General features: G+C 43.0%; 1 protein-coding gene across 1 annotated transcript in view; it reads left to right on the top strand.

Moving 5' to 3' along the window:
* The first annotated feature begins 3,350 nt into the window (after positions 1–3,350).
* cax2 (cation/H+ exchanger protein 2) overlaps positions 3,351–14,320 on the top strand; it is a 24,624-nt gene continuing 13,654 nt past the window's right edge. Inside the window, exons 1-5 of the mRNA XM_020480904.2 lie at positions 3,351–3,501; positions 10,017–10,190; positions 10,350–10,456; positions 13,798–13,906; positions 14,083–14,199. Of these exons, the coding sequence (XP_020336493.1) occupies positions 3,450–3,501; positions 10,017–10,190; positions 10,350–10,456; positions 13,798–13,906; positions 14,083–14,199 (559 nt within the window). The 5' untranslated portion in view covers positions 3,351–3,449. The remainder of the gene's footprint in view (positions 3,502–10,016; positions 10,191–10,349; positions 10,457–13,797; positions 13,907–14,082; positions 14,200–14,320) is intronic.

Below are 14,320 nucleotides of genomic sequence, written 5' to 3'. Positions count from 1 at the left end.
TGGGTGTATGGGTAATAACCAGGCAAGAGAGATGGGACTGTATGGAAGGGAGTTTAGTCCAACGGCAGCTATTCCTGTAAACCCACCATGGCTCCTCCTTCCTCCAGTAGTTGATCTAGAAGTGTTGGAGAGACTACAGAAAGACAGGGAGGGTGATGATCCATCTGATTGGTTTTAATAGACATCTGGATACTGTATATCAGATGGTTCAAAAGATTCAAGGACAGGATGTACTGGGTCAGCATTTGTAGTGCAGGAATATGGGGTGACAGTCAGGAAACGTATTACAGATCATCTGGCTGTATATACGGCGGAGCTGATGGAGTCTGCAGTCCTTTAGCTCACCTAGCAGACAATACCTACTTTATGATGGTCTACAAACCTATGGCGGGATTAGACACATAGGTATACAGAAGATTTACTTGGGTCCCATCCCCCATGTGGGGGTGAAGGGGAACGAGGCAGTTGATGTACTTGCTAAACAAGCACTTAGTACTGGGGATGTTGATTTTGTTTCAATGACCAAGGCAGAGGCAAAAAGCCTGATATGGAGAGTAATTGTGCAGAGATGGCAGCAGTGGAATAGAGATACTAAGGGCAGGCATTTATTTGAAGTACAGAGGAATGTCGGGGAGGACGACAGGAAGGGACAAGAGGGGAGGCTATTTTTTACAAGATTAAGGGTGGGACATAGTCGGTTGAATAAGACTTTACATGTGATGGGAAAGCATCCAGCAGGAAGGTGGGATTATTGCCAAGAAATGGAGACAGTGGAGCATGTATTGATACAGTGTGGGCGTATGAGAGAGAAAGAGAGGCTGAGATCTAGTATGAGGGAGGATGTTGAGTGGAACGTCGTTAGATACAGTCTCAAATATTTAATATTTTTTAAGAGAAACAGGGCTGGCAAGTAGGATTTAATTTCTCCCTGTCTCTGGCCCACACTCCAGTACAGTAGGTGGCGGTAATGCACAGTTGGATGCCAACTGCCGATAAACCCCACCGAATAAGTAATCACTATCTTTCATTCAGACGGAACCTCAGAGCTGTTACTGACATTACACACAGGAGGTTGGTGGCATCTTAATTGGGAAGGAAGGGCTTGTGGTTATGGCTGGTGCGCAATTGGAGGATGGTATCAAATACATCAAACACATTGTTTGATGCTATTCCATTCACTCTCCGTTCCAGCCATTATTATGAGCCGTCTTCCCCCCCGCAGCATCCACTTCATTACCGTCATCTGTTCCACTGTCTGAAGCCTACGAAGATCAAATGTATTCAATAGGGTATACCCTTTCCCTCTTGTTCTTACAGACACTCCATTCCGGCAAATCCCATCCACCCACCTACAGACATTTTTGTCAAAATGTCAAAAACTTAATTCCACTGAGATTATGGGCTACTGTGTGTGTAGGCCAGTGACCCAATTTTTAAAATCTATTTTAAATTCTGGCTAACACAACAAAATGTGGAAAAGATCAAGTGGTGCGAATACTTCTAAAGGCACTGTAAAAATGTATTGACACATACAATGTTCCGGTCATAACGATCTCTGATAAGCCTTTGACCAGGGTTGAAGGTCTTTGTGACCTTAACATTGAATTTGTGTGGGACTACACTCAACAAGTTTTCAAAAAAATATAAAATAATAGACACGTATCTATATACATAGTCAACTTACACACAGCTCTGACACACACACACTTACCCCACCAGACATTCCACCAGGGGTCTTTTCACAGTTCCCAAATCCATAACAAATTCAAGAATATAGAGTCATTATTGCATGGAACTCCATTCCATCTCCTATTGCTCAAATGAACAGCGAACCTGATTTAAAAAATAGATAAAGAAACACCTCATGGCACCACGCCTCTCCCCTATTTGGTCAAGATAGTTTGTGTGTATGCCTTGTTATGTAGGCTTTATTCATGTAATTCTGTCCTTGAGTTGTTCTTGTCTATTAATGTTCTGTACTATTTCATGTTTTGTGTGGACCCCAGGAAGAGTAGCTGATGCTATTGCAACAGCTAATTGGGATCCTAATAAAATACCAAGTTCAGGAGTAAAAATGTGCTTAACAAGTCACATAATAAGTTGCATGGACTGACTCTTTGTGCAATAATAGTGGTTAACATGATTTTTGAATGACTACCTCATCTCTGTACCCCACACATACAAATATTTGTAAGATCCCTTAGTCGAGCAGGGAATTTCAAACACAGATTATGTTTGCAACAAGGCACTAAAGTAATGCAGCTTAAAATGAGTCATGTTATGAGTATGCTTGTAAACGTTAAGGACTGGAGAGTTTTTCCAGGAAGAAAAATAAACGCAATGGAGCTAAGCACATGCAAAATCCTAGCATAAAACCTGGTTCAGTCTTGCTGTCCACCAGACACTGGGAGATGAACTCACCTTTCAGCAGAACAATAACTTACAACACAAGGCTAAATCTACACTGGAGTTGCTTACCAAGAAGACAGCGAATGTTCCTGAGTGGCTGAGTTACAGTTTTGACTTAAATCTGCTTTAATATCTATGGCAAGACCTGTCAAGCAATGATCAACAACCAATTTGATAGAGCCTAAAAGTTGTTTTAAATAATAATGGGCAGATGTTGCACAATCCAGATGTGGAAAGCTTTAAGAGACTTAACTAGAAAGACTCGCAGCTGTAATCGCTATCAAAGGTGAGTCTGAAATGTATTGCATCAGGGTCGATTTATGTATTTTTCATTAATTTTGTTCAAATGTTATCATTTTTTAATCCCAGTTTGTAACAACCAAATGTGGAATGAGTAAAGGGGTGTGAATACTTTCTGAATGCACTGTAAATAGATAAGAATCAAAATCCCATGTAGTGTACATATCAAATATAGGTGGTTATTGTTGTGCATCTCACTTGTCTCACAGTGCCAGACAGACACCACACCATGACTAAACGGATGGGTACAAGGCCTCTCACTGGCTGTCAAATGCAAGCATATGCTGTCTTTGAGACTTCCTCTGGTGAAAGGTTTTGAGAAGTTTGCGGACACTGAGAGCACGCACGCACACACTTACACACAAACGCTTTCTCTCTATGATCATGCGATGCTCCTTTTCAGTTCAGTATTCACAGATGAGTGGAGATTGCTGCATGTCTTCCTTTGTAAATGTGTGCATGAAAGCCCGACGAGCGACCAAGAGATAGGTAGGCATATGCCCACTCAAACTGTATTACGAGGAATGAATAGGAAAACCTTCTCAGTAAAGGGCTACATGCCTAGCCTACAACACAGCCCAGATAGTGCAGTAATCACTACGCTTCCCATAATTCCATGTTGCCTAATCCGTGAGCGCAGAACCCTCTGCCGTCATACGACAAGGTTGAGCAAGAAGCGCGTGATGGAACCCATTACTATAACTGACTGAGAGACTGATTTGTCTCTCTCCAGCCCACACATGTCAACAGACACAGAGAGTCGACGGCGGAGATCAACCATCGACAGTCAAGGTGAGGCCGAGCTAAATAGCCTATTACTGATGTAGCTAACGTTAGTGTTGTGCGATGCTAAACTTTTTTTTAGGCTATGTAAACTAACACACCAACCATATACTTCGTACCGTCGATGTGGTTTAAAAAAAATCTGTCATATAATAAATAATCCTACCGCGAAATAATACCTACATGTTAATACATGCACATTAGGCTACAGTGTAATTTCAAGAAATTGAACAAAGGGAAAAGACAGGTGCATTGCCTATCCTTTTTTTGATAATGACTGTGTTACTACTGAATAAATACATTATTGTCGTGGTCACTTAAATCTAAATCTGAGAATAAACCTGTGACGTATGATCACACGGAATACACTACAGGTTAGGCCAAAAACGGCAGATGGCGATATTGATCTGGTTTCATTTTACCATCAAAAGGCGTTGAATGCAGCCGGCAATACACTGGTATCCCCCTTGGACCGGTTCCTACCTACAACGTTCTCCATTATGGCTGCAAATGCGTTGATTTCCTCATGAACTAGATTTAATGGAGAGAAGGTATTTTTGTTGTTGTTGAAAATATGCATACTTTCTTTACGAAACACCATTTCCAACCCCATGCTAATGATACTTCCTGATGTCGCGTCCTTCGTTCAAATAGCAACAGAAACAACAGATGGCTGCAAACAGATGGCGGCATGGGATATGCAACATCTGGGATTAGTGTTTGCAGGAATTAGCCACTTTAGCATGGTGGTGGAACATCGTGTTTCATAAAGAAAGTATGCATATTTTTTCCCGTTTTTTCGCCAGGCTTCTGGCCATTAAATATAGTTAAGGTGGAAATCGATGCCTTTGCAGACCGAATGGAGGAAGAACCGGTCCACTGGGATACGTTTATTGCCTGCTGCATACAATGTAGACTGTAAAATGGAAATGACTCAATATCACCATCTGCCGGCCTTCGGGCTAGCAACAGGTGTGGTGATACAGATGGTTTGTAGGGACTGATGGTTTGTTTACATAGCTGGTTAGAACTAACATAGCAGGTTAGGGGAGTTAACGTAGCAAATTAGTAGAACTAACAACGCAGCAAGTTAGGAGAATTCACATGGCAAGTTCTGAGAATTAGGTTAAGGTTAGGAAAAGGGTTAGATTTAAAATGCTAGTTGGCACCAACTGTTGTCCCTGATAGGACAACTAGATAGAGCTGTAGGCCTACTCCGTATAACGACAACCATAAAAACATAAACAGACCATCAGCCCCAACCAAACAGTAGTATTATAACACCGTCACCAACATATGCTCGCACACCTGTCACGCAGGATTATTTTCCTTGTGTCAAATGTCCTAACTCAGAATTTTAGAATTCATTATGCTGCTCCCCTTTGGATTGAGCTATAATACTTTTTTTTATTTAACTAGATAGGTGATAACATTGTGGACTTTTTGCTTTTCCTCAAACCCAATTTTGACCTTTTACCCAATCATCCCCAGTCATATCCATAGGAATATAATCTCATTCTAGTTATGTGGTCATATCAGTGATTGGAGGAAGGGAGGACAGAAGGATGCATTTTGAAAGTATCCGATCTAAGACATAGCCTACTTTATAGGATGAGTCCGTTGGATACATACACTTCATGACCAAAAGTATGTGGACACCTGCTCGTCGAACATCTCATTCCCAAAGCATGGGCATAAATATGGAGTTGGTCCCCTTTTTGCTGCCTCCACTCTTCTGAGAAGGCTTTCCACTAGATGTTGGAATACTGCTGCGAGAATTTGCTTCCATTCAGCCACAAGAGCATTCATCTTGGGAGATTAGGGCTGACTCACAGTCTGTGTTCCAATTCATCCCAAAGGTGTTAGATGGGGTTGAGGTCAGGGCTTTGTGCAGGCCAGTCAAGTTCTTCCACACCGATCTCGACAAACCATTTCTGTATGGACCTCGTGGACCTTTGTGCATGAGGGCATTGTCATGCTGAAACAGGAAAGTGCCTTCCCCATACTCTTGCCACAAGGTTGGAAGCACAGAATTGTCTAGAATCAAATCCAACTTTATTTGTCACATGCGCCGAATACAAAATGTGTAGAGCTTACCGTGAAATGCTTACTTACAAGCCCTTAACCAACAGTGCAGTTCAAGAAAGAATTAAGAAAATATTTACCAAATAAACTAAAGTGAAAAATTATAAAAAGTAACACAATAAAATAACAGGTTATATATATATAAATATATATATATATATATATATATATATATATATATATATATATATATATATATATATATATATATATATATATATTTTTTTTTTTTTAAACTAGGCAAGTCAGTTATAAACAAATTCTTATTTATAATAACGGCCTACCCCGGCCAAACCCGGACGACGCTGGGCCAATTGTGCGCCGCCCTATGAAACTCCCAATCACGGCTGGTTGTGATTCAGCCTGGGTGTCTGTAGTGAGTGACGCCTCTAGCACTGAGATGCGCCACTCGGGAGCCCCCTGAGTGACTAGGTATATACAGGGGGTACTGGTACCGAATTAATGTGTGGGTTAGTTAAGGTAATTTGTACATGTAAGTAGGGGTGAAGTAACTATGCATAGATAATAAAAAGCAAATAAAAGGCTACCTGCCTCCCCATACCAGGCAGTGATGCAACTGGTCAAGATGCTCTCGATGGTGCAGCTGTAGAACCTTTTGAGGAACTGGGGACCCATGCCAAGTCTTTTCAGTCTCCTGAGCGGGAAAAGGTGTTGTCGTACCCTCTTCATGACTGTCTTGGTGTGTTTGTACCATGATACTTTGTTGGTGATGTGTACACCAATGAACTTGAAACTCTCGACCCGCTCCACTACAGCCCCGTCGATGTTAATTGGGGCCTGTTCGGACCGCCTTTTCCTGTAGTCCACGATCAGCTCCTTAGTCTTCCTCACATTGAGAGAGAGGTTGTTGTCCTGGCACCACACTGCCAGGTCTCTAACCTCCTCTCCTCCCTCTCAGGCCTACCGTTGTTGTGTTGCCAGCAAACTTAATGATGGTGATGGAGTCGTGTTTGGCCACCCTGTCGTGGGTGAACAGGGAGTACAGGAGAGGACTAAGAACACACCCCTGATGGGCCCCAGTGTTGAGGATCAGCGTAGCAGACGTGTTGTTGCCTGCCCTTAACACCTGGGGGCGGCCCGTCAGGAAGTCCAGGATCCAGTTGCAGAGGGAGGTGTTTAGTCCCAGTGTCCTTAGCTTAGTGGTGAGCTTTGTGGGAACTATGGTGTTGAACGCTTGAGCTGTAGTCAATGAGCTGCATTCTCATGTAGGTGTTCCTTTTGTCAAGGTGGGAAAGGGCAGTGTTATTGTATGCTGTAGTGTTAAGATTTCCCTTCACTGGAACTAAGGGGCCTAGCCCGAACCATGAAAAACAGCCCCAGACCGTTATTCCTCCTCCACCAAACTTTTACAGTTGGCACTATGCATTGGGGTAGGTATAGTTCTCCTGGCATCCGTCGGACTGCCAGATGGTGACGCGGGATTCATCACTCCAGAGAATGCATTTCCACTGCTCCAGAGTTTATACCACTCCAGCCATGTGCAGCTGCTCAGCCATGGAAACCCATTTCACGATTCTCCTGACAAACAGTTATTGTGCTGACATTGCTTCCAGGGGCAGTTTGAAACCCGGCAGTGAGTGTTGCAACCGAGGACAGAAGATTTTTACACACTACGCGCTAGGGATGCAAGATATATCGGTAAGCATATCTGAATTGACAGATATTAGCTAAAAATGCCAACATCAGCATCGGATTGATGTCTAGTTTATCTCCGATGTGCAAAACCGATGTCAAACTGATGTGCATACCTATATAACGTAGGTAGATGACGTGCATACCTATATAACGTAGGTAGATGATGTGCATACCTATATAACGTAGGTAGATGACGTGCATACCTTTATAACGTAGGTAGATGACGTGCATACCTATATAACGTAGGTAGATGACGTGCATACCTATATAACGTAGGTAGATGACGTGCATACCTATATAACGTAGGTAGATGACGTGCATACCTATATAACGTAGGTAGATGACGTGCATACCTTTATAACGTAGGTAGATGACGTGCATACCTATATAACGTAGGTAGATGACGTGCATACCTATATAACGTAGGTAGATGACGTGCATACCTATATAACGTAGGTAGATGACGTGCATACCTATATAACGTAGGTAGATGACGTGCATACCTATATAACGTAGGTAGATGACGTGCATACCTATATAACGTAGGTAGATGACGTGAATACCTATATAACGTAGGTAGATGACGTGCATACCTATATAACGTAGGTAGATGACATGCATACCTATATAACGTAGGTAGATGACGTGCATACCTATATAACGTAGGTAGATGACGTGCATACCTATATAACGTAGGTAGATGACGTGCATACCTATATAACGTAGGTAGATGACGTGCATACCTATATAACGTAGGTAGATGACGTGCATACCTATATAACGTAGGTAGATGACGTGCATACCTACGCCACAAAAAATACAGCTCTACACAGAACAAAAACATAAAAATACTGAGCGCACACTTCCAAGAACTAAACAAGTTGAAGTCGAGCAGTCATTTGAAAGAGTAAGAATATTTCAGCGAGACAACTCGGGCAAAATCCATTAACGCCAAGATAATGAAATTCATTGCCCTTGACAATCAACCATTCTCTGTTGTGGATGATGTTGGCTTTCGCCGACTGGCCGAGCACCTCGAGCCTCGGTACACACTACCAAGTAGGCACAATTTTTCAGATGTTGCCCTACCGGAGTTACACAGTATTGTTGAAATGCACATCCATGAGCTACTTGCTATGGGCATCACTGCTATTAGCTTCATGACTGACATTTGAACCAACGATGTCAGCCCTATGAGCATTATGAGTGTGACAGCAGTGGGTCGATGAGGATTTCGTACTGAGGAAAGCCGTATTGCATGCTCAAGAATGTGCCGTTTCTCATTCCGCTGCTTCCATTTCAATGGCATTTGAGAACATGTTTGAAACATGGAAACATGAACATTCCCAGCTCCATTTGAACAACTGACCTGAGAAATAAGCTCATCAACTGTGTCTGCAGCAGACGTGATACCCTCGGTCATGGCATTGAAACGCCTGCTCAACAAAACTGCCGACAGACCATGGGGTTAAAACGTACAAAAGTACTCTACAAGAGGCTGTGAACAAGTGATTTGGTGGCATTCTCTCTGAGCCACTTTACTGTGTCGCCACCTTGCTCGATGCTAGGTACAAGACCCGCTACTTCGATGCAGACAAGAAACAGGGTTTACGTGAAATGTAACAGACACAGCTGGACAAGAGGGAAACGGACACAGTGACAGTGGGCATCGAGGAAGAGAGGCCACAGACAGCTGAAACTTCACTGCTTGACATGTATGATGAAATCCTGGATGAGACTGAACAAATGAACAACGAAACAGCACAGCAAGTAAGTGAAGGAAATGGGTTTTGATGATGTTTTACTGGTAATGGGGACATGCGTAAATGCCAACTAAATTATTTTTGGTCAGTGTGTGGTTAGGTCTTATTCAGGCTTACTACTCATTTTAGTCTAACAGGCAGTGCTGTGTTTACGAAGTAGCTCTTTTTCCCCATGGACAAATAATGTCACTGAATGGTAGTGGGTGCTGTAAGAACCGATTACCAGTAAGACACGTCTCACAAGTTTGATCTTTCAGTGTTAAGGACAGGAACTGCCCCTGTTTGTGGCTGGCGGCCTGCTAGTATCAACAACGTCTGTCTACCTCGTCTGGTTACAGGAATCATTAAATGTTTGTAACATGCAGTTGAAACTGTCTGACCTTAAGGGACATTGAAGACATTTAGACAGAAAGATGGGGAAGTTCAAGAACATCGTTTGTATTTATACTGGTAAAGGGAAGTGATACTAATCCTTCTGTATTTTACTCAAATCAAAGGTTATTGGTCATGTACACAGTTTAGCAGGTGTTACTGCATGCCTACTGTGACTATGAGAAGCCTTGGTACAGAAAAACAAGTCAGGGGAACATTAGATCACACTTTGGCCTAAGTGCATTGCATGACTGCTTACCTGGATGAATAAAGGTTAAATAAATAGTGTAATGTATTGGGTCATAACGTTTATTTGCCACCATCAAGCACATTCTGAAAATAACCGACCAGACAGGCACGCCTGTCTTGTTTCAGGCAGAGTTTTGTCTCCGTGAACAAGCCCAGCATATGTCTGTCTGTGCCCATCTGTCTGACTGTATGTCTGTCTGGCTGTGTATGTCTGTCATGCCTCTCCTCCTCTTCCAGACATGAAGTACAGGGTCATTGTCTCTGACCTACGGTCTTAACATGTCTCTCAAGTTCCACCAGAACACCACACGCTAGACCAGTATTTACCAAACACTTTGGGTCATGGCCAGAACCTCTTGTGCCATTGCAACATCTCCTCCCCTCGTCCACTCCCTGCAGATTCTCCATGGGACCAAGATCACCGGGGGGGGCACCTCCACGGGCCAATGTGTGATCGGCTGTGTGTGGCCAGCCTGCACTCCGAGCTGAGGGATGCCTGCACCCCCTCGCTTTCCCCCTCCCTCCTCCCCGGACCAGGTGTCTACACGCCAAAATGTCCGTCCCCACACACACGTGAGTACAAGGTCCAGTCACATTTTGGTACTATAGCACTAGGAGAAGAGAGGGCGGTAAGGGTTGAAATGGAACCGGGCCAGAGATGAACTTTTAGTTGTTATTATTAACCTCAATAGAGTTTGATTGTAACATGATTGAAAACATCTCACCCTTCAGGACTCAGCGCCCATGCCTCTGAGGATGTATGGGAGGACACCACCAACAAGACCACTATCAGAGCAGAGAACGAAGTGGAGGCCAACAAACTAGCCAACAACTACAGGGTATAGTACAGTATAGTATATGAAGCAGAATCAACAACATTGCAGACGAATGAAAGATTTTGATCCATCCCAGGGATGCAGCCCTGCACACAATCATACAAATTCACAATACTTACAATTTCAATACAATAAAAACATACACTTTTTTACAAGGAATTTAAGAAAAGTCACTAACAAAACACGATCCTGAAAAACAAACATATTCCTCAGTCAAAAAGTAATCAACCAATTGTCTGAAATGTCCTAGCGACACCAAAACATCAAACTTTGTAGAATTCTAGAGATCATTCCACAAGGTGCAAAATGAACTAAACGCAGATCTACCTAACTCAATGCTGACCAAAAGGATCTCCAGAGTTGGCCATCCCTCTGATCCGGTCTGGTGACTCGTATGTCTGTAATTTAACAGTGATGTAAGGCATGGAAGAAGTTTGCACAAGGGCTTAAAACTAAAATAGAGCAGTGCATTGATCTACAAGACTTAAGAAAATGCATACAGAATGCAGTGTACTGAACCTGTCACCGGTAATAAAGCATAGTGCACAATAATAAACTGTGTCCATTGGCTTCAATACAGTGGCAGCTGCATTCATATACGGTGCATTCGGAAAGTATTCAGACCCCTTGACTTTTTCCACGTTTTGTTGCGTTACAGCCTTATTCTAAAATGGAGTTTGAAAAAATGAAATACCTTACTTACATAAGATTTCAGACCCATTGTTATGAGACTTGAAATTGAGCTCAAGTGCATCCTGTTTCCATTGATCATCCTTGAGATGTTTCTACAACTTGTTTGGAGTCCACCTGTGGTAAATTCAATTGATTGGACATGATTTAGAAAGGCACACACCTGTCTATATAAGGTCTCACAGTTGACAGTGCATGTCAGAGCAAAAACCAAGCCATGAGGTCAAAGGAATTGTCCGTAGAGCTCCGAGACAGGATTGTGTCGAGGCACAGATCTGGGGAAGGGTACCAAAAATGTCTGCAGCATTGAAGGGCACCAAAAACACAGTGGCCTCCATCATTCTTAAATGGGAGAAGTTTGGAACCACCAACACTCTTCCTAGAACTGGCCTCCGGGCCAAAGTGAGCAATCTTGGGGAAGAAGGGCCGTGGTCAGGGAGGTGACCAAGAACCCGGTGGTCACTCTGACTGAGCCTCCAGAGTTCCTCTGTGGAGATGGGAGGACCTTCCAGAAGGACAACCATCTCTGCAGCACTCCACCAATCAGGCCTTTATGATAGAGTGGCCAGACAGAAGCCACCCCTCAGTAAAAGGCACATGACAGCCCGCTTGGAATTTGCCAAAAGGCACCTAAAGACTCTCATACCATGAGAAACAAGATTCTCTGGTCTGATGAAACCAAGCTTGAACTCTTTAGCCTGAATGCCAAGCGTCACGTCTGGAGGAAACCTGGCACCATCCAAATGGCGAAGCATGGTGGTGGCAGCATCATAATGTGGGGATGTTTTTCACAGGCATGGACTGGGAGACTAGTCAGGATCGAGGGAAAGATGAACGGAGCAAAGTACCGAAAGATCCTTGATAAAAACCTGCTCCAGACCGCTCATGACCTCAGACTGGGGCGAACTTTATCTTTCAAAAAGACAACAACCCTAAGCACATAGCCAGGAAAACGCAGGAGTTGCTTCAGGACTAAATGTCCTTGCCAGGCCCATCCAGAGCCCTGAAAATAGCAGCGCAGCGACGCTCCCCATCCAACCTGACAGAGCTTGAGAGGATCTGCAGAGAAGAATGGGAGAAACTCCCCAAATACAGGTGTGCCAAGCTTGTAGCGTCATACCCAAGAAGACTCGAGGCTGTAATCGCTGCCAAAGGTGCTTCAACAAAGTACTTAGTAAAGGGTCTGAATACTTATGTAAATGTAATAATTAAGGATTTTTTTGTTGTTTATTTTTATTTATGTTTTTCTCCTTTTTCTCCCCAATTTTATGATATCCAATTGGTAGTTACAGTCTTGTCCCATCGCTGCAACTCTCGTATGGTCGAGAGCCATGCGTTCTCTGAAACACGACCCTGCCAAGCCGCACTGCTTCTTGATACACTGCTTGCTTAACCCAGAAGCCAGCCACACCAATGTGTTGGAGGAAACACCATACAACTGGCGACCATGTGCATGTGCCCGGCTTGCCACAGGAGTTGCTAGAGCGCGATGGGACAAGGAAGTTAATTTCTTTGTACATTTTTTAGTTTTAAAGAATTTGGTGCAGATTTGGTGCAGCTTGGTGTAGATTGATGGAGGAAAAAACTATTTAATCAATTTTAGAATAAGTCTGTAACGTAACAAAATGTGAAAAACGTTAAGGGGTCTGAATACTTTCCCGAAGGCACTGTATATAAAGTGTAATATTGGGACGTAATATTGGGACGCAAACTCAACATTTAAACTAATTTAAACTCTATATCTGACATGGTACAGGTGTCTTTTTTAAGCCCATGACCATGTGTGTGAGGCGTATACGTTTGTTTCAAAGTAGATTTGTTGAAGACTACCAAGAAACACTCTGTGACCCTCTGTTTTAGCCCACTGCTGTAAAATGTTAACATGGTTAAAACTATAATTTTGATATAATGGTCATTCCTTGCATCCATAGCTCTGTCATGGAATTTGAGAGTTGTTAAATTTCTCCAGCCTTATCCCCCGCTTTTCACTGAAATAGTGGTGGGGAGAAGGCTTTGTCATTGTTTTCACTGAAATAGTGGTGGGGAGAAGGCTTTGTCATTGTTTTTACTGAAATAGTGGTGGGGAGAAGGCTTTGTCATTGTTTTTACTGAAATAGTGGTGGGGAGAAGGCTTTGTCATTGTTTTTACTGAAATAGTGGTGGGGAGAAGGCTTTGTCATTGTTTTTACTGAAATAGTGGTGGGGAGTAGGCTTTGTCATTGTTTTTACTGAAATAGTGGTGGGGAGAAGGCTTTGTCATTGTTTTTACTGAAATAGTGGCGGGGAGAAGGCTTTGTCATTGTTTTTACTGAAATAGTGGTGGGGAGAAGGCTTTGTCATTGTTTTAACTGAAATAGTGGTGGGGAGAAGGCTTTGTCATTGTTTTTACTGAAATAGTGGTGGGGAGAAGGCTTTGTCATTGTTTTCACTGAAATAGTGGTGGGGAGAAGGCTTTGTCATTGTTTTAACTGCTGATTTGTCACTGTACGCAGGGTGTCTAGCACATCACAAGTAGAGTTGTTGAAATGAAAACAAATATTCACTAAATCTGAAGTATCGAAGTATGTTTTGTACAGTACAGGTTCAAATGAACTGTCGACTCTAAATCATGTGTGCACATTTACTCTCTCGCTGTGTGTGTGCGTGTGTTTTAGTTTGGATTTAGGAAGTGGAAGAGTCATGTGACGGAGCGTCCCTTTGAGGACAGGTCGGATGTGGTCAAGGAGCTCTATTCAGAGCTTAACGTCATCAAACCACACACAGGTGAGTGTTTGTGGTTTTTTTTGTGTATTTGTGCTTGTAAGGAGGAAAAGTAGTCAACTCTACAGATGTCACTGTGATACTCAGTACAAACCCAGAAGTCCTCAATCATGGCTTGCTGTGAATAGGGCTACATGGCGTCATCACTAATTTCTCTCTGTCTGTGTCTCTGATGTTAGGTCATCTGATCACCTGTGGAAATGTGGTGTATGTGTTGTTGTTTGGCTGGTGGGTGTCTCTGGCCTACCTCCTGGTCAGCATACTGATGTTCATCACCATCATTGGAGTACCATATGGTATGGATCTCCATTGGCAGTACTGTCTATCCTTTGGCAGTACTGTGTTATCAAATTTGATTTGTCACATGCACCGAATACAACAGGTGTAGACCTTACAGTGAAAGGCTTACTTACAAGA

Source organism: Oncorhynchus kisutch, linkage group LG4 (assembly GCF_002021735.2).
Source record: "Oncorhynchus kisutch isolate 150728-3 linkage group LG4, Okis_V2, whole genome shotgun sequence".
Lineage (NCBI taxonomy): Eukaryota > Metazoa > Chordata > Actinopteri > Salmoniformes > Salmonidae > Oncorhynchus > Oncorhynchus kisutch.
Note: the sequence above shows the minus strand (reverse complement) of the source record. Positions and strands in the feature narration are given on the sequence as shown.